The sequence below is a fragment of the Ooceraea biroi genome, chromosome 1 (genome assembly GCF_003672135.1).
Source record: "Ooceraea biroi isolate clonal line C1 chromosome 1, Obir_v5.4, whole genome shotgun sequence".
Taxonomy (NCBI): Eukaryota; Metazoa; Arthropoda; class Insecta; order Hymenoptera; family Formicidae; genus Ooceraea; species Ooceraea biroi.
In genome coordinates this window covers 24543902-24567338 of record NC_039506.1, presented here as the reverse complement: position 1 = coordinate 24567338, position 23437 = coordinate 24543902, and the positions used below count along the sequence as shown (strand labels likewise).

The window sequence follows — 23437 nt, the reverse complement described above, 5'->3', positions numbered from 1 at the left end:
TTAAAAAAATCGAAGTAGAAGGTGGAGACCTGCCGTCGCTTCTCTTCGCGCGAGATGCGTCGCCGTATCCGAGAGTCGAGGAGTCCTATTTCCTCTCTTGCTAATATCGCGTTTCTCAAGGAACTCACGAGGAACTTGCTACGAACATGCGGAAATGATCGGATTACCTTTGGAACAAGTCCTGAAAATCTGAACAACACGTTTTTGACCTATCCGTTCTGAGATGAAAGAAGGATGAAGTAATTTCTCAAAGAATGGAGGACTGACTCGCTACTGTGAGTGCAATTCTGCAAGCACACGAAGGATGAGAAAATATCTTATATGCAAGTTTCATGACATTTAATACATGGAAATAAACCATGTACGAAGATCTTAAAATCCATATCCAGAGAACTCTACCCTCCACCCCTTCTTACTCTCTCTTCCTCTGATCTCTTTCCCTATCCTTCCGGGTAGTCTCGCAAATCACAAGCTACCGTATGAACAACCAGCGCCGAATTTCTTCACACCGTGCAATCAGTACCCTTTTTATTTCACCCGCACCGAAAATACTCCTTTCTCTGTTCCATCCGAAATTTTCCAAATGAGTTTCGTCGATTTCCATGCGAGTACCCGTTGTGTGTCCGGCACATTCAGGTGCGAACGTTTCCGGAGTAGCAACAAAGTCTGCGCACGCACCGTGTAGATCCTTTCCGACCCGTCCTCTTGCCGGCTCGAGTAACTCTCGAGCCGCAGTCGAAACTGGATCCTTCGCGCACCGTTCGACCTCTCTCTCACCATTGCGACGGGGGTAGACTCGTCATTTCCGATCGACACCGGATATCAGCGCGGTGTCGATCCTGATAGAGCGAAACGTCCGTTTCGCGAGCGATTCGCGATGGAACAAGCCTCGTAGAACGCGAAGGATCCCGCACGTGCCCGAAGATCGCGAGGAAACTCTCGCGAGTTCGCTCCCTTTTGCCGGGTCGCACTCGGCGCGACTTTTAATTTCTCTGACGAACGGAGGCAAACTTCGCGATCGCGAATCTCCGTCAAAATGTACGGGATGCTGTTGGAAAGTGTGCAGTATTTCGTGCAGGTCGGTACAGTGCGAGCGAATCGTACAATTGGCGTTTTGTATGTTTGGCTAACTTGGGACACGCACCACACTCGGCACACTCGGAACTCGGGAAACGTGATTGAGTTTGAATTGATATTTTATTTTTCTTCTCCTCATTTTCCTCCACGGTAAGTAATTTTCTTTTGTATTTTGGAACTTTTTTCGATCGCGGTTTAATTTGCGTTTTTTTCTTTCTTTATGATATTAAATACTGTATATATAATTAAGAGAACATTAAGTTGCGACGTTTTGTCTCATTCTTCTACAAACAATAATTCAGAGTATTGATATATATGTGCGAATTTATTATGTATAAATGATTTATATAACTATTAGTACATGCATCAAATATATCAATTTTTCATCTGCCATTAAGCGTTTCCTATAAATAAAAGGATAAAAGATAAAAAAGTCAATGAATTTATATGTATCGTATAATTTGTAAGTGTCCCAAGTTAGCTTATTTTTGTACTCAATATTGTTTTCTAATTAAGAAATAATTTTTTCTTTACTCAATTTCTTTTTGAAATAGAATTTAAATGTTCATTAAGTTTTGTTGGATCTTGCTACTGATTGAAAGATTAGTTATGAAAATCTGTAAAAAAAGAATTATTTTATTTTTTTCATATGTCTGCCAGCTTGTTTCTTATATTGCAAACTTTTTCCTCCGCTTATTGCGAATAACATGGTTTGTCTCGTGTGTTTGGCAAGATCATAGTGGCGCAGCTGTCTCAAGAATATTCAATCTGAGAAGTTCGCGCAGCAGATCTTGCACCATTAGTAGCAGTAAACAGCGATTTCCACAACTGTATATTCAAAAATATCCAATATCTTCTTCCCGATTGTTTAAATATTCTGATATTTAGTTAAATAAAACGGAGGCGTCAAATAAATAAAGCTGGATTATCGCTCGTGCGTTTCGTGTTCACTTAAGAGAGATACGCGATCGATCGTTTTTTTTGCGCCAAAGGACATTTATCTTGCAGCTGTGCAGATTTTAATGAAAGCTATCATGTCTCCCTTATTATATCTTTTTCCTCCGGCATTTTCTGTACAAAGATTTTTTACACGGGAAAAAGAAATATCTAGCGAAATGTAACTTAATGCGATAAATTAATAAATTGCGACAAGTAGTTAGTGAACTTTTATTTTTAGGGAGAAAACAGTGAAATGTAAATCATAAATAACGTGACGTCACCTTTCGTTTTTCAACGGCATGATAAATTTCGTAAATCTAGATTAATTGCGCATTCATCAGTATACACTTTAATGAATTGTACAGGAGCCATCCGACATCTGATTGCTACTATCCACCAACTTAAAGCCGAATACATTTATCTTAAAACCATCTACAATTTACGTAACGTTTACTTTTTGGGAGAGATAGCACAATCATGCGCATCAATCTATAGCGGACTATTTCTTGCGATACATTAAGCAGAAATGAATATTATAATTTCCAACGCTTTTCGCTACGTACATCACATTTACCGATAGTGCTTTAATTGATAACATTAATCTAGCAACTATATATGATGCATTTGATTGATCGAAGACACATCCGCATATCCTACATTGTATGGATGACCAGAAAACCTATTATCACGAGCTACACATCTACCTTAGCACACGATATGAGATCGTTACTTGGCGCTTCTAATGCAAACACGATCGATTGCTCTGTAAACAGGGGATTCCACTTTATTTACTCACAGGAATGTAATTTCGGAAAGTAGACAAATAAAGCGCATCTAACGTCTAATTTGCAATGAGGTTTCAATTTTACTCAAGGTTTTAGCTTTAATAAGACCTGTGTGCGATATTGAGATTCGATATTAACTCTGTTGTACCTTGTGCGTTCCATGTTGGGAACGATGCGTACTTCGATTACGAAATAAGTCAAATAATAGACACGTAATAATGACGTAGTCACCTAGTTTCTTATCGCCAGTTTCTTATCTTCTTACTTTAGAAACGTCACGCGAGCATTTATTCCAAACATTTACTTCAAAAAATCTATTTAATCCACAACTGTCCTGATGTTAGATTTTTTTTCTTTTTCTTAGATTTCTAACAAATAGTTTTAATATGATTTTAAATAATTTAATATGATTTTAAATAATTTAATATAATTTTAAATAATTTTGCTTTATGAAATCAAGTTATGAAATTGCTAAATTAATTGTGATTAATAGTTCTTGTAATAACGTAATCTTTGAAGTAGTTAATATGGCATGTTCATCACAAAAGAAACGTGTGACATTTAATTTATTGACGTCACATCGCTCGGACAATTATTAATTAAACATACGTGTCCCTTTGTCGTGACGCTTTCTTGGATTGTTTCAAATTAATTCGAGTGCTTGTAACGTTCGTCACGTATGCGTCGAAGGAAACGCTCCGTAGATGTGTAATAAATGAGCCACTTGAATATGGATGAACTTAAAAGACTTCCTTTTCGTCGGACACCTTAATTGTACAAAGTTTTAAAAATAGCACCAACACGTAAGGCCGACTATTGATTTGTTTTGATGAAGACCCCCTCACACCTCGTTCATTTACTTCCCCGCTTTTAATTGCTACGTTATATTCGCAATATATTTTAATGAAATTTCTTTCAATCCATTATTTTCCCTTTATTAAATAATTTAATCAATATAATGAGAATACCGATACAAATTGTTATCAAATTCTATGTTTAATACACCAAATTTTTGATAAGACTTAATTCACTGAATAGTTGTTTTTCTAATTTCAAATTTTTCAAACCGGAAGTACTTCGGAAATATTAAGGCACACGGTTTTATTGGAACGTTTCTGTCTGCAAATTTACGTGTTCATTTGCCATATGGTTCCTGAGAGCTTTCCTCATTAAAGATCACATATCCCCAGTTTCGTGACCGTCTCCTATTCCTGTAAAAGAAACATTAATTGACCCACGGAGGCCAGAAAATTGCCTTGATTATCCGAATCGATTCATAATTGCTGCGCGGAACCTAGTGTCTCTGGCACGTAATCGAGATATTACTGTAAAACTTTTTCTCTAATATGTAATGTCGTACATTTCGCAAGTATCACATATTCTGGGTCTGCATCGGACTCTATTTCAACCACTTCAATTTAAATGAAAATCACTTACGTATTTATAATTTAATAAGTTTAGTACTATTCAAACTGTGTTATATTTGTAATGAATCAGAATGTAAAATGCAGCGATCTACGAACGTTTTCTACAGTTAGAGTTTGGCGAAGAGGTGTGGCTTCACATCCTGGAAAAAAGTGATTGCAAACACATGGTTTTTAACACGAGACAAATATACTCAGATGAGCTAATGACCAATCTGGCTACGGCTCTTGCCGCATATACCGGTGACTCCATGGATAACATCATGCAATTTTTTGGAAACTGCTTTGTCAGATTTTTCAGTAATTTAGGGTAAGTCCCGAAACATTTTTATAACAAGTATATCACATATAATAACGATTGACAGTTTTTGCTTCTTAAAATTCGTTAGATGGATATATTATAGTATTTAATTGTAATTAATTCTACCAAAAAGAATTCTTGGAATATAGTTATCTATTATTATATATTATCGGAAACACGGTTGTCAAATACATACAAATTCTTCTTTTTCTTAAATTCTCATGTTTATTGATTTTGAAATTATTAAGTGAAAGCTCTTTCGATATCTGAGCGCCTCAGCTTTTATACGTAATTATACGATTGCGGAAAGTTGAAATTGAGTTAAGACTTTCATATTAATATATAAATATAATATATGCTTGGATATAATATATGCCATAACGTTTTATTTATTTCGTTAGATACGATTGCACAATCAAAGCAACCGGACGTTACTTTTGCGACTTTTTACAAAGCGTTGACAATATTCACATGCAAATGAGGTTTACATATCCAAAAATGAAGAGTCCCTCGATGTACACGACACACGTAGATCCGCAGGGTGTTGTTTTAATTTACAGGAGCACTCGACAAGGCTTTACGCATTATCTCATGGGTAAGAAGATGGACTCTTCTTTTATTTATCACATATTTTTATGACAAATATCTTCTCAAGAATATTTCACAAAAATGAGATCGTAATATCGTAAATAAATCATGTGTGTGTACAAGTATCATATGATATAATTTAAAAAATAATTAATTTTAATTAAATTAAAAAATTCTTTGTATGTGTAGGGCAATTATTTCAGATAGCGAAAGACCTATACAATACAGATCTCAATATTAGAGTATTAGAAAGTTCAAATAACATTCCGGGATCCCGTAACGTAATGGTCAAGTTTCGCATCGATTTCGATAATCGCCAATATGTGAGTTTTGTTAATCTCTTTTAAAATTTTAAACTTTTGTATGTATTATTTATGATAAATTTAATGCTTAATTTTTCACGCATGTCACATCGTCAGATCGCGAAGAACAACAACATGAAAACTCCGTTGGCTCGCGAATTGTCACCCGTTTCCTGCATGTTCTTCTTGCGCCTCTTTCCATTTGGCGTCGTGATGAACAAGGATATGCGAATTCTAGGAGCGGGCGACAAACTTCTTCAGGCATGGGGCGGCACCATGTCGATTTTAAATAGGCCCGTTACGGAAATCTTCAAATTAAGAAGGCCGAAGGGAATCTCGTTTACGTGGGGAAACGTAAGTAAATTCTAAACAGTAACGTGATTGCGTCCGATTATTTTATTACAAAAATAAATAATTTATTTACAAAATTATCAATGCGTGATTAAATGTTCAATTTTGTTCTATTAGGTAATATGTTTACATTCGGTGATATTCGAGTTGGAGCTTATTAGGGCGAACGATTCTCACACCACGATGAATTCTGACAACACACCAAGCACAAGTACTGGTTTAGATAGACGGGGAAGCCAGGGTGCGAGGAGCATCTTGCTGAAGGGTCAGATGAGATACATTGAAGATATTAAAGCGATTATATTTTTCTGCAGTCCCTTGTAAGCCTTCGATGCTAGTACCTTTCGCGAGAAAAACGGATCCGTAATAATCACGATTGTCTTTTCACAACAACTTTTCAGAATCAACAGTCTAGACGAGCTTCTTAACATGGGTCTGTATCTGAACGATCTGAATCCTCACGGTATGAGTAAAGAACTAGTACTGGCGGGATGGCAACATTGCGGGAGGTATGGCCGAATTCTCAATTATTAAGAAAAATTATCTCATGTGAAATTAAATAAATTTTATGTGAAGGAAATAGAATCTTTTATTAATATTTTATTATGTTATTTCATTACGATGGTAGATTGGAAATGATGTTCGAGAGGGCGGAGCAGAGATCGACGGAGCTGGAGAACAGCTACGCGTTGCTGGACCGCTGGAAGAACAAGAGCGACGAACTTCTGTATTCCATGATTCCGCAAACGGTGGCGGATCGATTGCGAGCAGGTGCCAGTTCGTTGAGCACGTGCGAGGTACGTAGAAATCTAAGAAATCCAGTTTTTTACATTGTTCAGAATAACAATATGAATATATTGTATTTGCAGTCGTTTGAGTCGATAACGGTTCTTTTTTGCGAATTATGCGATTTCGATTACTCCACTATTGAAGCAGCCATGGACATCGTCCTCTCGATGAACGCCGTTTACTCGTGCTTCGATACGCTGATGGACCAGTTTAACGTGTACAAAGTAGGTATATTTATTTATAATAAAATTATCATTATAACACTGTGTATTAAAAAAATTATATTATATTTATTCGACAGGTGGAGACCGTTGGTCGTGTATACATGGCAGCCAGTGGGGCGCCGGACAGGAACGAGAATCACGCGCAGAACATTGCCGACGTTTCCCTGCAGCTGATCAAGCACGTGCGATCCCTGAAATTACCGTCTGGATTGGATATACGTATCCGTATAGGTAACATATTGCCAAAACTTCTCGGAAACTTTTGAATCTAATATTCTAGCGTATCTCCCGAGACGCAGCCTCGTTAACTTTGCTTTCGGGCGATATATAACGAAGAAATCTAACGGGAGTCTTATTTCTGGAATTTCTCAGGAATTCATTCCGGACCAGCGGTAGCCGGCGTGGTGGGCATCAAAATGCCAAGGTACTGTTTTTTTGGTGATACCGTCAACACCGCTTCGAGAATGCAGACGACCAGTCTGGTAAGTTCTTTTCTGTTACGAGTGACATTAGATGTAATGTTGATTTAAGAAATTGGATATTTTGGTTATTATAATAATTGATATCGTTTTTAGTTGATTGAAAAGATTAACAAAAAGAAAAGAGAAGATTTGTTTTATATGATTATTCCATTATTCCATTATTTTGAAGAAAAAGAAATCGTATTCAAACTGAAAATTAAATTTATAAAATTAGACTAATAATTTATTGTTGTAATTAATATAATATTATATATATATTTGAGATTATATTTAATCACTTAATATTATATCATGACGTAGCCGGGGAAGGTGCACATTTCCTCCAGTACTAAGGCTCTGTTACCTAAGGGTCGTTATCGTACTGAATCGCGCGGCGTTGTGTGGGTGAAGGTTCGTATCGTAAGACCAGTAAGTATCTCTATTATTATATATTATATACGTATAGTATAATATTATTTATTACCTAAAAGGGAAAAGGAGATATGGAGACGTATTGGTTACAATCAGCGACAAATGAGGAAACGAAGGAAGAAGTTGATTCGTCGGACGACGAAGATGCTGTGGTCGAGGGTCTTCTAGTCACTAGTATATAAATATCTAATACTAAAATAAACAAAATTTTCTCCCATGTGTAGCATAATTTCTAACAAAACAATTTCTGATAAGGAAAATTAGATTGTCGGATGTCGCTGTGGCGTTTGTGTAAACCAAATTGTGCTTTGCAGTATAGACAACAACTTAGAATCAAAGAGCAATTGTCTAAAACACGTTTATCGTATTTATTACATATCGTATTTAAATAAGAAAATGAGCGTACACGTTTTGTGGCGCGATAATTGATCGACGCAGACAATGTTACAAACGAGCATGTACGTGAGTTTTCACGAAATACCAAGTCGCCCAATTGAAAGGGACAGAGAAAGCCTCGCGGCTTTCTTCCTCTATGTACATCGCATGTTACGAGCACCGATCGATGTGGTGAGCGATGCACGTGCCTTAATTTTCAATGATCGTATATACAAAACTCGTGTACATAATATAAAACGTTTGCGGAATCGCACTTTACATGGTGCATAGCGGTGTACACTCGTAAAGTATCAAAATCGACATAACTAATAACGATAGTATTAACGTACAATCATAAAATACATATAGCAAAAATGAAAAATAAATATTTCTTAAATAATTGTCTCGTATGTGTAATAAGTTCTTGAGCAATGGGACTTTAGAATCTTATGGCACAAATGTATTGCGGATGTATTATATAAATATTGCAGACACACTAATTAACTATTATTATATAAAAATGTAACGTTCTTTATATGACTCCTCCCTCATTACATGTGAAAGATAATTGGATAATTTTTCTGCTTGCGATAAGCAGAAAGATAGTAAGAAAAATACGTAACTGATACCTGATAGTAAGAAAAATATGTAATTGAAACTTACGTAAAAATACGTAATTTTAGGTCATTACGTGTTGACTATGTATCTTCAGTTGAATATTACGATATTTAAAGTCAATGTATGGCAGATAGCCATACATTGGCTGCTTCTGCAATTTGCATCGAGCGTTTTCGTAATATCAGATAAATGTTGATAAATAAAAATAAATATATATATATGTCAATCTATAGATAAATGACATGCGTCAACAAAAACAACCGTCTTGCGTGTTGTACGTGATCCATGTGAGAAATCGATTCACCCTGGCATAAACTCCAGGGTATCCTGGTTGCGCGCATCCTTCGCCCCAGGACACCACTCCTGCGAAATAGAAGGATTTTTATTTTCTGAAACTCGGTTTTAGTTGGCCTCACGCGTGACAAGTGTGCCGTCCAACAACTCCTCAAGTCTCACACATGTCGCGGAGATTAGATATCTGGCGCCAATACAGCTCAACTTACCAACGACCTGGTGAGAGCCATTCTGCTCCACATGCAATGGACCACCGCTGTCTCCCTGCGAGATGAAACAATTTAACATTTCACAGTTCACTCGTGTTTTAACATTCGCGATCTTATGTTTGTCTTTATTTTGTCGTTGACATTATGGAACAAACCGCTTCGCAAAAGTTTCAGAATAATTACGAAAAGGTTTGCAATATTATTTTTAACGGTGTACATATGTCTCCATCTAAAGATACAATCTAATAGAGAAATAATTTAAAGTTTCAGAGTAGTTAAGGAACAACGAAACAACATATTCTCCGCTTACTTGACAAGAATCCTTGCCGCCTTTCTGATAACCAGCGCACATCATGTTGTCCGTTATTCTGCGCGACGGATACTTCGTGTTGCGGCATTCGGCGTTCGAGAGAATAGGCACGTCGACTTCCAGTAAACTGGGCGACACCGATCCGCCCTCCTTCACGGCACCCCATCCGGTGACTATGCCTTTCTCGCCCGCGAAGGTTTTTACTGGAATGCATCGATCATTGATTGACACAAGTGTAAGATCTACCAATTATGTTTAAAGATCACTCAATCTCCAAATCGATACATAAGCAACGTGTATGATTTTTAATAAAGCCAACGCCAGAAATCACCTCGATCCGGAAGGCAGGCGGGCCGCATCGAGCCCTGAAACTTGATCGGGTGCGCCAGCTTGATAAGCGCAATGTCATTGTTGTAATTGGTGGTGGAGTAACCGCTGTGCTTGATAGTTTTCTCGACTTTGTACTCCTGCGTGTCGGCCTCGCTGGTGGTGTTCCAATCGTGTTCCAATATGCGAACGCTCAATTTGTTCACGTCGAATCTGTCAACATGGAAAATCTGATTGATTATCGTTGCAATTAGTCGTCGGTTGTAGATCGAATAAGCGAACGAGCCATATCACCTATCGATGCAGTGGGAAGCCGTTAACACGTATCGCGAATTTATCACCGTTCCGCCGCAGTAGAATTGGTTTCTGTACAACAGCATCGCCATCCAGGGATACTGATTGACCAGCGTTTCGTTACCACCCACAATGCGATTGTGCTTGTTTGTTAAACCACAAGCTGCAAATAACGGTTTTAGCATCTTGGTATCTCGTATGCGTTGTTTTCTGCATTGATGATATCTTCAATCGAGATAAATATTCTTTACGAATCTATGATTGTAACGATGAATTGATGAATAAATTTGTAATTATCATAATGTTATTTCGAGTACTTTCTACTTTAAAACATGCATGCTCTCTCACTCAATACTGATTTCCGAAATGGCAATGCAAAAGAATAGATTGAATATTATTATGCGCAGATGATATTATTAGAGATTATTAATAAATACATAAATTACAGCGAGTGCGATTATAAAGCATGAACCTCAGAAAAGAAACGTTCGAACGTACTGCATTTCACGCATTTCTCATCTGTCTGCGGTGAGTCAGGAACTGTTGGTGGCCTCGGTGCCACCACACCAGCCAGCCATTCCCAAAATCCTTTATCGTCTTCATTCGCAACAGTGTTGTTCGAGTTTGATATTTCCGCGCGTAAAGCCGAGTTCGTCTGCAACTGTTATTCGAAGCGTTTTTTAATCGATGGAAGTATTTATTTCAGGCGTACATTGAATTATTTTTCTCCGAGCTATCACATTATCGTTCATGACACGTGACCCGCGAAAACATCATTTAAGTAACATCTACGCATTAACGTATATTAATTGATACCTTATCATCAATGGTGGCTGCAGTTATCGCACTTATGCAGAAAATTAGCGGCAGCGCAAATCGAAACAACATTATTTCCGAATGGCACTTTAGGATGTGACACTGCTGCTTCTGTTTCCTAGCCAGCACTGCGGAAAGTGTTAGACCGACGATCTGACCCACCACGCACTTCCTGCTGAGGCGATATATACTTTCACACAAGCCGTCGATTCGGTGTCACGTCTTTATTTATACGGAATAGTGAACGGACCGGTAGCAGGAATGAAAATTTAGGCTACCGGTATGTAAATTCACCGCAAACAAACGTACGCGTATAACAGATCTGATAAACCTACCGGTTCGCTGAAGAGTCCCGGCCAGTGCCGCCAATTCGTCCCCGCGGGCCGCAACTCACCGAAGCGGTGGGGATGACGCAGAGAACCACTGAGCGGTTCGGCCGCCTTTGGTTAGTACTTAGGTTGCGTTCCGATATTCACTGCCAGTACTGAAAATCTATAGTGTATGTCACGTGAACTATAGATTTTCAGTACTGGCAGTGAATATCGGAACGCAGCCTTAGTAGACGAGAGCCAACATATATGTATAGTATATATTGACAATATAATATCATATTCGGCCGATTATATATAATCTATATATATTGATTATATATAATCAATATATATAGATTATATATAATCAATATATATAGATTATATATAACACTGGTCAACACTGATTTTGTCACAAAAGGAATGCCAGGCTATTTCGACAGGATTTTTCCCGTAGATTACGAATCTGAAACTCAAAATGTTCTATCACGTCACGTTTTTGAGAAAACTGAGGTCAAATAGTTAAAACAACCTGTTTTTGGCACTTTTGAACCTCTGTCACAAAGGAACGGGACGTGATAGAATACTCTATGTGGGCTCAAATTAAAGCTTAAACTTTAAACTTTAATGTTATGAAACAAAAAACCATGTGACAATACTGTGAAGTCATGTAGCATAGGTTTTTTGACTGAGAGGTCAGGACGCGCGCCAATTTTGATCTCACGTTTGACAAAAAAATAATCCAATAATACCAAAAGGTAAAAATGTGAACAAAACTTTTCTTTTGGAGATTTCTGGCATCGCTGATTCTGAATTTGGTATACAAAGTCAGAATAAAAAATGGCGAATTAATACAAAATAGGGGCAAAAAATTAAACATTTTGTCGAAATACTGTCATCTGTAAAGTACGGGATTGCATTATAAAACAGTTTCTCACTACTTGGAGTGCTTTATTAAGTCCCCTTGCTCCTCACTATTCCAAAGCCATCCGACGTAAGCTCGGTGATTGAGTAAACTCAGGCTGCATATCAAAAACCTGTGCTACATGACTTCACATTATTGTCATATGGTTTTTTGCTTCATAACATTAAAGTTTAAGGTTCAAGTTTTAATTTGAGCCCACATAGAGTATTCTATCACGTCCCGTTCCTTTGTGACAGAGGTTTAAAAACTGCCAAAAACAGGTTTTTTTAACTATTTGACCTCATTTTTCTCAAAAACGTGACGTGATCGAACATTTTGGGTTTCAGATTCGTAATCTACGGGAAAAATCCTATCGAAATGACCTGTCATTCCTTTTGTGACAAAATCAGTGTTGACCAGTGATATCGGAACGCAACCTAAGTACTAACTGAAGGCGGCCGAACCGCTCAGTGGTTCTCTGCGTCACCCCCACCGCTTCGGTGAGTTGCGGCCCGCGGGGACGAATTGGCGGCACTGGTCCTGGCCGAACGATTCCTTTTTCCTCTTTCTCCCGTGATTTCTCTCTTCAGGATAAAAAAGGGCAAAAGCAAGTGTCCCAGTTAAAAGCAATATGTTGGAAGAGCCGTCCGCAAAAAAATCTGAATAGATGTCATTTGGCAGAAGCTATTATTATAATATCTTCTATAAAACGAAAATGGGATTGTACATTCTTGTGGAATAGCCGTTTCCAAATGTTTCCAGAATTATCAAATATATATTCCCATTTATGAAGATATTTGCTTTCAGATAAACAGATATTACATTTGTTAAATATCTTAGAATATATATTAGGAGACGCTTAAGTAAATTATTTATTTTTACTAATAATTGAATATAGATATATTAATTGTTTTCTTTACTTCTATAAATATGTAAAGTTGATGTTATATTGAGATATTACTCATCTATCGATTTTGCGCAATTATTAAATATTTATTTTTTGCTTATATCTCATACTGTTTCTATTTTTCCCAGTAAGTAAAAACACCCCAATTTGGTATACTTACAAATAGATGGTTTTAACTTATTTGAATAAATAATTCTGTTTCTTTGAGAGTGATACATCTCTGTACAAATAAGATAAAATACAGTACGAGCAAAATAGTCATGTTACAATGTTTGAAAACAAAGATAATTAAATTAATCCATGTTTTCTTAATGTATTATGTAACCAAATGTAATCAAACTGATATGAGTATTTATTATTAAATTAAATTCTGTTTTCTTGATGTATTATGTAACAAAATTTAATCAAATTGATATTAGTATCTATTATTATACGTGAATAAATATTGCGCATTATTTATTTACATTTATATTTTTTTAATGAATTTATGTTATGAATATTTTATTTTTGAAAGTTTATTGTACTTGAAAGTTTAATCATTTCGTAACAGTTTCCATTTATCTAAGAAAGAATAATGAGGGAAAAAGAAAAAAAAGAAAAAGAGAAATTACTCGTATAAAAATCATTGAAAACCCAGTGAGCATTATTGAGAGCATGAGTTCTTTAAGAAGACTTTTTGTAGACCTCATTAACATCTTCTAAAAACGATATCAATAAGTTATCTTTTCATAAGATGTCTTTCAAAAAAGCTCTTTATGATACCTTCCGTGCAATCGTGCCTCGCGCGGTTATTTGCGACCATTTACTTTCATATGGCGAAAGGTATAGCGCTACATTGGACGCAGAAATATTTATAAAATATAAAGAATTACTATATATAGAGAGAGAATTACTCTTAAAGAGAGAAAGAACTTTGGCACTATTTTTCGGTCTCACTCGGCTTTTATTTTTTCCTATAATTTGTTAATAAAGTTCACTGAGTGGAACATAACCTGACTAGAAGAGACTAGGAAGAGAGGTAACAAGAAGGAAATAAGAGTTAACGTTTATTTTATGGTATATTTATTTTGATTTATAGTTTTTGTGTAATCATTTTTAAAGTAGAGTTCAAAATGTCATTTCGCAAAAAATTGAAAAGCTTATCTGTAAATAAAAAAATAGAAGACTCCTTAAAGAATATGAATATTTACATGATACAAAGATTCAATACAAACAGATACAAAGTGATGTGGTAAATAATGTGGAAGATGATGTGGAAGTATGTATAATATATATAGTTGTTGATTATATATCTATATTACTCTTTTTCTCAAACAGAAGCTTGTTAAAATGACATGAACAAAATTACACGATTATTGGTTACAATCCAACAATTGTTGTTAGATGTCCATCCCCATTCTTCACAAGAGAATGCAATAAATTTCAATTTACCGATTGGAACGCATGAAGCACTAGAGGAATTTAATAAATTGTTAACACAAGACTCGGTATCTTTATTGCAATATGTAAGTACTTTTTATCAATTACACATAAAAAACTAAAATATATGTACACTAGTTACATTTAAATAATCTTTTACAGAAAAAATTAATTAGAACTACAGGAGGAAAACATCCCGAACAACATGTAAGAAATGCATTAAAACTTACTCTAACTGATCAACTAGCTTACAAACTCTCATGGACAGGACAAAAAATACCATACAAACGAGAGGCATGAAATTTGTTGATGTCATTATCGGTAATTTTATATTTTTATTTAGTACTTTTAAATTACTTCGAAATTATACTGGGTGTTTCTGACATAAATGTTAATCTGACACACACACACACACACACACGTGCACATACATACTTATGCACACATGTATGTATATATATATAATTGTTATTAATTTTATAAACTTCAATCATATTCAGTACTATTTTATCATTTTTTGTCATTATGTTTTTATAATAATGAAAATTGCATTGAGCATAAATAGCAAAACAGTTGTAAACATAGTTTTGTTGCAATTTTTCCAAATTATTACAATAACTATTATTATTATTATTATTATTATATATTATTTCCAGTTAATTTTGTTCATTAAGTATTCACTACATACGTTTAACGTTCAAGAATTAATTTTAATTTCTTTTGGAAACATTTGTATTCTGATATTTCTTAATATATTTTTAGAAAATAATAAATACATAAAATGAACAATTTATAAGTTTTATTAATTAGTAATTTTTTATTAAAAAATTTTATTAATCGTATTTTTACAGAAGTCATTATCAATGGTAGTGGAAAAAGTATTTCTTCCTTGATTTCTTCCTATTCTATCCAAACAGTTATTAAAATCTGGCTACAGCATGCTGGAGATCGGATCAATCAAAATACCAAACGACATGAATTGAAGAAATGAAATGTTTAGAAAAATAGTGGAGAAAAAGTAGCGGATCTACTTAGTCGCTCAGTGAGCGATTGTATTACTGAATGCATCCATTAATTTTTTTAATATTTGATTTTGACTCTGATTTTGTTTATCGGTAAATTTTTAAAAAATGTTTAAAAGTGATATTGAAATTTTCTTCATATTGTCATGATTTTATTTTTCACGTGTGTGCAATATGGCAAATATTCAAACGAAATTAAGTTTAATTAAAATTTTAATATAACATGTTCATTTTTTGTATATATATATATATATATATATATATATATGTGAGTCGTATACATACACCAATTCAGTATTTTCTATTATTTTTGAAATTATAGTTTTGTATGTTATAAAAAAATTATTTTTGTATTGCTAAAATGTAATTTCTAAAATGATTTTATAATATTATAATAATATTATATTCTATATGTACGTATAATAAAATTTTTTATATGTAATACATATATTCGGTTATTTTATCTTTTTTTCATATAAATAGTACTAGTAAATAGCAATTCTTAATGTTAACATTTTCTTGACATTTATAAGATATCAAATTCTTGTATTCCTTTAGATGTCATTTATGTGATGTCTTTTTTGCCTCAAATATTGACGCATTAGAGAGCTTATTGACATCATTATGTTATCTTCAAGATGGCATTGTCAGAAGTCCAACTCTCAAACTTGATTACTTGAAGAGCTCTTTTTGATATCACAATGCTCACTGGGAATCCAATTAGCTGTTGCCGTCGTTATATCACGCATTAATACGCTTATGATTCGTATCAAGCGGCGTGGAAACCGATATCTCCCATGACAAGACGGGTGGTTCTCGTCCTCGCGTACGTCATTTCCGATACATTTCCGATATCCGTTTTTTCGTCCGAGCTTGCTGCTTATCGCGACTCCGATTATTGCTGAGCAAATCGAGATATGATGCGGCTGGGCGAGAGAGATTGTTACACCCACTTGTAACCCGCGACAGTGGGTCAAGGTATATAGGTCATGAGACCCTCATGCGGGCGAGACGCATTAGCCTCTCGTCCCGATATATGCGCGGCTGGCTTTATCAGGAGCCTTGCTTTATTTTGCACGTATCTCTTCAGGGTCAGATTAGATTAGCGATGTAATCTCTTCACGGGCGTAATTCGCACATAACGATATATGAATATAATATATATGAATAGTATAATATACATATATATATATATATATATATATATATATATATATGAATATGATAATATGTGAGTAAAATAATTATGCGTAATTCTCAAGAGGAGGATAATGTCATCATTAAGGTCAGGACAAGAAAAAGGAAAGAAATTCACGCGAGATGCACCACTCGTTCGTAACAATTCGTCACTGATAAAAGCAGGACAATCATTTCGTTTGTTCCGTTGAGCTGCAGTCGTCAAATGATGCGGAACCAACTCGGATTTATGCACCGAAGAAATTGTGACACTTTTAATTGAAGGCCTTATTACGCGCGTCTTCCGCGCCGTAAGCCTCGTTCGCAAGCCCTCCGCAAAGCGGAGAAGGAGAAACCTTGATGAATCGAGCTCTTTTTTATTCACTTTTTTATTCACTTGCGGGCCCGCCGCCGTATCTTTACGATTGCAGGGAGTTAACGACTCGAGGAAATCATGTAACTTGTTCTTTTCACCGTGGATTTCTTCTAGCTCAATGGAATCGATGACAAGGGCGGATATCACTGTTTCATTGACCCCGATCGAGAGACTGCAACTCCGTCCTGCCGCGATGAGTATCAGTTATCAGGAGAGCTTCTAAGAAACTCCCAGTAAAATGCTTATATCGAGATTAATGATCCTTCAGCGACCTCGGCATAGTCCACGGTGCAAGACCGCGTCGTCGAGCTGCTCTTGCGACAAATTTACAAGCTGAATTTGCGGTATGTAAATGACGCGAATGCTTCTTGAGTCTCACAGATGAATTTTCGCTCCTAAAATTAAGAAAGGAAGAGTCTTTGATGCGTCTTTTCATGAGCCGGTTGCATTCAAAGCGAGCTACGGTTTTCAGAGTGCAGTAATTTCACTGCGAAAATCGTGCCTCGCTTTGAATGCAACCGCATGCTGATGAAAAGCCGCATTGAAGACTCAAAACTTGGACTGATTAATCATTTCATCAATTAATTGCAAAGGAACAACGCGCGAAACAAATGACCATTAATTTATTAAACACAAAACAAACTGTTTGCCTAGTTAGTCAATTTTTTAATCCGTTCTAAGGTTTTGTCCAGCGATTGCGGCCGAAGGATCTCACCATCCATCACGTTCTCCATCCATCATTCTCTTCGAGGTGGTCGCGCAATCCGGCGATTTTCCAAGTGCGAGCAGAATTCCATCGCCGAATTCCGCGATGCGAGATGAGATCCGACACCATGAAATATCTTTCAGTAACGAGCGAAATTTCTTCTGTCTTGTGCCCGTAAATTATCACCATCGCCATCATCATCATCATCATCACCGTCTCATCGCCGGCGACAATGAACCGAAGTGGCTGCGGAGCGCAGTATCGTCTGCTGACGAAATTGACATTGATCCAGTCTCGTGCAGTTCTCTCGCAGGGGGGCGGAAAGGGGGTCGCCGCGAGAGGGGGCGGACCGGGTTGACATTGGACATGGTGTTCGTGGTGGTCGATGGTCGTATGGTCGATTGCGCCATTACTTGAGCTCGCTCTCTCGTCGTTACGTCTGCTACGTTAACAACGCGTGCAGGTGAGACAACGGCGGGCGTGCGGCCAACCGACCGACGGTGATTTAAAGGCTGTCACATGCAACATCTGCCAATGCAAACGCACCACTCAAGGTTGCTGGTCCCCACCGTGGCTGTACCGGCCGGGCGCCTTCATTAGTTATAATTTACTATAAAACGGCAAAACCGCCGGGATGGCTTTACACTTTTCGCGCCACGAGCACGTAGACGGGCACGTGCAGGTACACAGGCACGCGGGATCTCGTGCTCGCGACACGGCAGGTCGGCACCGATCAGCGGATCGATCAGCGGAAACCGCACGCACGTATCCACGCACGCACTTACGCATACGGGATGGACGGTCACGTGAGAGCGAGATGCATGCTCGTAGTGCTCTTTGTGTGCCTGAGCTGTTACGTCTACGCACTGCCCCGTGTGGTAAGTTGGATAACGTGAGTGCGTTGCACTTATTACGAGAAGATATACTAGCGACGGTAGTAGTACTTGTAATATTTCACTGGAGTACTTCATTTGGAGTTCGTCGGCTTCAAAGTTTACTTTACTTTCGAGTCGCCGGGACCAATACAAAGTAGATGTTGAATTGTACAACGTTTGCGAACGCGATTGGCTTCGAGAGAGAACGCACAGATCGAAAATGTAAATCGAATGAACGTAGATCATACATAATCGTCATAAAGCAGCAAGATAGTTGCTGCTTCAGGACGATTGTCGGTGGAGAAATATTTTGTACCGGTTTCTTTGAGTTCTCTATGAGATGTATCATTATCGACTTTACTGGAAAATTTTTGAGAGAAGCAAAAGTATTCTGTAAAACTGGTATGGACATTGAACTTCATCTACATATTGGGTACCTATTCTGTTTGCAGACGTTCCTGAACAACAGACGAAATTTGCCTGCCTCGAATGCTCAGGTGCACTACAACATCACGAATGCCGAAGTCAACGACCGCCCAGGGATAGACGAGGTGTCTTACATTGATTTCGATCCTACGTCTACATTCCCCTTGGAGAAACCAAACTTCTGCAACGACTGCGGTAAGGATGCTTGACATAATACGTCTAAGCACACATTACCCACGTCTAGGATTTCGAAAAATCGTAGGAAAGGAAATAAATGGTAAAAAAAAACTTACTAATTAAAGTGCTTCTATTCTATTTAATCAAAATTATATGAGAAAGAACTTAAAACGCGGTTGTCGGTATACTTCGATCGTTCGATGTAGAATAATAAAATATTCGTCGATAGTTTCGATCCTGTTACGGATTTGTTTGATTTGATTAAAAAACTATCTTTAACTATCATCTTTAGTAGACAGTTACCGTTTAAACAACAAATAGTCTCCTTGAATTTTCAGATTCCTCAAAGATATCTCTAAGATATCTCTACACAGCCGTGAAAACTGGAATTATTTGCTATATCTTTTATGATGTTATCTGTGCTATTGTATCTTCAGTAATCAACATGATAATATGAAATAGTTTGTCGCTATCAAAATATGGATGTTTAAGAAAGGTGTGTGTATAGGTGAAAAATTACACATTTGTGTAATTAAAGTACTACATATGATTGAATGATCAGGAAGCGTAACGCTATCGCGTTATCATATACTCTAGATCATCTACGGTCTTGAAAAACGGTCTTGAAATTATCATTAAGCAATCAATCTTCTCGCGTTTTAATTCCAAACATTGATATGACGGAAAGAATCGTTGAACTTCCGCGATCTTGATTCGATCTTACGTAATTTGCAAAAAGCAAATCTGAATCCCATTCAGCGATTGGAGCTATTAACATATCTTTTTCTCGGCATAATGTAGTCGCTTAGTTAGAAACAACTGGCAAGCACGTGCAACGACAAACAATCGAGCAGATCAAGTCGGTCACTGATTGTCCGGATTATGCACGCGTATGTTGATGCATTACAGTCTGCGGGCTTGGGCGGAAGACGAGGATTGTTGGCGGTAACGTGACGAGCGTCTACGAGTATCCCTGGCTAGTTAGCATGACTAAGAAAGGTACCTTCTACTGCGCCGGCAGTGTAATATCACGGCGACACGTTCTCACGGCAGCCCATTGTCTGCAAGGGTATGTACATGTTACACCGAGCAATTACCGCCGCGGAGTAATTACGTATTCATGAGCTGCTCATTTAACTTTAGAATCGCGCCGTGGAGTATCATTATTGTCGAAATGAATTTCAGATTCGACATCAAAACCATCAGACTCGTCTTGGCGGACAGCGAGCGTTCTCCAACCGGTAGCGGTGCCATAGTTCGACGTATTAAGTTGGCGAGGATCCACGAAGATTTTCACACGTACAATTTCAATAACGACATCGCGATCATAGAGATGGATCAACCCGTGAGCGTGGATGGCGTTGTGCGAACAGCGTGTCTGCCCGAAGACAGTGAGTTACTTCTATTTATTATTACAATAATTAGAAGTAAGATATTAAAATAAGAAATGTCTGACTTGCGACATAATTTAGCACTTAATTTATGCTGCGGACAAACATTCAGTCGCGCTGTATTTTTTAAATGGCAAGCTGTGTTTTTATATCTAAAGCAGAATTAAAATTAGATAAATAATTGTCTAAAATTAAGATAGGTTATCAATATGTTAAACGCATTACATCGGAGTTTCTTAATTCGATTTTGCACTCCGACAAATTAAAATTCCGCCTATGATATAAACGGAAAATTCAGGTAACGACTTCTGCAATAATAAAGCGCGTTGATGCAACTGCTCGTAAGAGATGCCAGTCAAGAGTATTAGCACCATAAAACACCTTACAGAAGCCATTGATTATACCGGATCAATCGCAATCGCGGTCGGATGGGGTCGTACAGGAGAGACGAAGCCGTTAAGTGATGAATTACGTAAAGTCAATTTACCGATTCTGTCGCAAGAGGAATGCGATCAAGCTGGATACGCGGAGAATCGCATTATGCATGACAAGATGCTTTGCGCTGGCTATCTCAATGGCGAACGCGACGCCTGTTTTGTAAGTACAGGAACTCGAAAAAAAAGGTAGTCAACTCTGGTACTTTGCATAAGAAAGCAAAGTGCATGAAGAAAATATGTAATGTCTAATGTATTTGCGATATCGCTTTTACTCGAAGGGTGACAGCGGTGGTCCACTTCACGTTCGAAGGAGTTACGGGCATCTTGAAGTAGTAGGTACGTATCTATGGGATGCTAAATGGATTTTACTTAAAGTTTTATTTAACTTTACTCGAAATCTTTTCTAAATAGTAATTGAAGCTATAATATAATATAATATAATAATCTTCTTTTATTTCATATCTCTTGTTTACGTATCTCTTTATTATTGCCTTGAAAACGTTCGCGTTGAAGATCTTGTTTAATTTTGACTTGAAATTTGGTATTGGTGCACACTCAAATAATGAATATAACATACGTTTTCAGGTATTATTTCTTGGGGACGTGGTTGTGCCAGACCAAATTTCCCTGGCATATATACCAAATTGACAAATTACATCGACTGGATTAAGGAACACATGGACGGCGAATGCGTCTGCCCCCCGCCACATTCACAATAGAGTCAGTAATGTTTTATCACTAATTACTAATCATTATCTTCACAAAATTCTAGTTATCATCATAATTAGAGGGACGGTAAAATTAAGTTAGCAATATTTATTTAATTATCAAATACATGAAAGAGAAATATTTTTATCCGTCCATGTTCATATTTTAGCTAAATATTACAGATTTTCACATCGATTTCAAATTATATATTTTGCTTTCTCTCACTAAAAAAATTTTTATTTGTAATTCATACATATTTCATCACCCGGTTATACTAAATATTGTAAATACATATACATAAATATTATATTTAATTATATTGTTTTATAGAATCATTATAATATTCTTGTAAATTTGCGCTGTTAATTTATTGCAACTATTAATATATGAAAAATGTTACATATACGTCATATAATTCAATGTATATAATGAAGCGCGTTTATACATGAAGTTTTTATGTACAATATATTATATATATGACATATATTGCGTGATGTGAATGCTTTGTTGATTAAAAATTGTACGCAACAAAACGAAACCGCGATTAACATGCTCTTATTCAATGTGTTGTATACAATTATTGTATGACGATCGCGTTTTTTATCGAATACTTGCACGTTACATCAAAACTCATCGTTATAGTAAAACCTCATTCTTCACTCTTGCAGAAGATTTTGAACTGATTTAATACGAATATTTAAACGTTTGGATAGAAAGATACCGAGTAACATTTGATAGCAAAGAGACTGTTTGATTCTACTCATGCATCTTAAACCTACCGCATCTTAAAAATAACCGAAGTACAAATACTCATTCTTATGTATACACGTAGAATTAACATTTTTCTGTAGAATCTTCTGCATCATTAAATTTAAATATGATAGATATATAACAGAAAGTTTTTATCATAATAAATTTTGTTATAATAATCGTAACACCGTAATATCAATTTAACCCTAGAATCCTAAACATGGGTAAAATTTACCCAGACTGATTTTTCAACCGTTCTTAAAATATAAGAAGTTAGTAACACTGAGTTAGTAACCACTCTTAAAATATAAGAAGTTAATAACACTGAACCTAGCCTAAAATTAGCTCACTAATCTCTGTGTTGAAAGTCATAACTCAAATGTTTTATCACTTAATCGTTTTCGATAAGAAAGACAGCGAAATTTTGTTTGGATAAATTTTATCCATGTTTAGAGTTTTCTTTTGAAAATTTACTTTCAATTTTTTCTTATATATTTATTATATATTTATTCTTATATATAACACGATTATCTTTTTTTATAGTTTTTATTTAAAATTTGTGAGTAACTTCTGCTGACTTTTGATAAATTATACCAAAATAAAGCGTGATTCTATTTTAGAAGACTTATCTATGTCTTTGATAAAATCAAATCTCGGCAGACGTTATGAAATATCATAACAAAGTTATCTTTTTAAAAAAGAAACATGCACGCACGTACCTACAAGAAAGAAAGAAAGAAAGAGAATAAAGACAATTAACATATTGATTCGGTTTAGCAGCGCCAAGTATTTTGAAAAAATACTTATTTGTATTGAAATAAGTCTCCCGCATTCATTCATTTAGGTTATAAGGAAAGCATTATAATCTTTAGATTATAAGGATTTAAATACTAAGGCAATTAACATATTGATTCGGTTTAGCAGCGCCAAGTATTT

At 36.2% G+C, this 23437-nt stretch overlaps 2 protein-coding genes across 3 annotated transcripts; one reads left to right on the top strand and one right to left on the bottom strand.

Annotated features, from left to right (window-relative positions):
- The first annotated feature begins 721 nt into the window (after window positions 1–721).
- LOC105281465 (soluble guanylate cyclase 89Db) lies at window positions 722–21809 on the top strand. Its single transcript, XM_026975615.1, has 18 exons — window positions 722–1078; window positions 4336–4535; window positions 4928–5121; window positions 5304–5437; window positions 5534–5770; window positions 5885–6087; window positions 6169–6276; window positions 6396–6564; window positions 6637–6780; window positions 6858–7011; window positions 7153–7262; window positions 7563–7652; window positions 19065–19233; window positions 20125–20284; window positions 20401–20606; window positions 20995–21203; window positions 21322–21379; window positions 21629–21809. The coding sequence occupies exons 1-18, from the start codon at window positions 1037–1039 to the stop codon at window positions 21760–21762; spliced, it is 2721 nt and encodes a 906-aa protein (XP_026831416.1). The 5' UTR covers window positions 722–1036; the 3' UTR covers window positions 21763–21809.
- Window positions 8018–11245, bottom strand: LOC105281464 (trypsin-1). 2 transcript variants are annotated; one of them, XM_026975597.1, is made up of 7 exons: window positions 10917–11245; window positions 10599–10761; window positions 10101–10263; window positions 9811–10019; window positions 9480–9682; window positions 9170–9224; window positions 8018–9029 (listed from the first exon to the last, which is right to left on the bottom strand). In XM_026975597.1, the coding sequence occupies exons 1-7, from the start codon at window positions 10986–10988 to the stop codon at window positions 8914–8916; spliced, it is 981 nt and encodes a 326-aa protein (XP_026831398.1). In that variant the 5' UTR covers window positions 10989–11245; the 3' UTR covers window positions 8018–8913. The 2 variants fall into 2 exon arrangements, with proteins under 2 accessions (XP_026831398.1, XP_011341020.1); XM_011342718.3 differs by lacking the exon at window positions 10917–11245 and having other exon boundaries at window positions 10101–10325; window positions 10599–10706.
- Window positions 21810–23437: the final 1628 nt, after the last annotated feature.

Coding starts and splice junctions, on each gene's coding strand:
- LOC105281465 (XM_026975615.1), top strand. CDS start 1,037: ATGTACGGGATGCTGTTGGAAAGTGTGCAGTATTTCGTGCAG. Junction 4,536..4,927: donor AGATTTTTCAGTAATTTAGG/GTAAGTCCCGAA, acceptor TTATTTCGTTAG/ATACGATTGCACAATCAAAG. Junction 7,012..7,152: donor GGATATACGTATCCGTATAG/GTAACATATTGC, acceptor GGAATTTCTCAG/GAATTCATTCCGGACCAGCG.
- LOC105281464 (XM_026975597.1), bottom strand. CDS start 10,988: ATGTTGTTTCGATTTGCGCTGCCGCTAATTTTCTGCATAAGTGCGATA. Junction 10,264..10,598: donor TGAGAAATGCGTGAAATGCA/GTACGTTCGAAC, acceptor CGTTATTTGCAG/CTTGTGGTTTAACAAACAAG. Junction 9,030..9,169: donor TGGCTCTCACCAGGTCGTTG/GTAAGTTGAGCT, acceptor TCTATTTCGCAG/GAGTGGTGTCCTGGGGCGAA.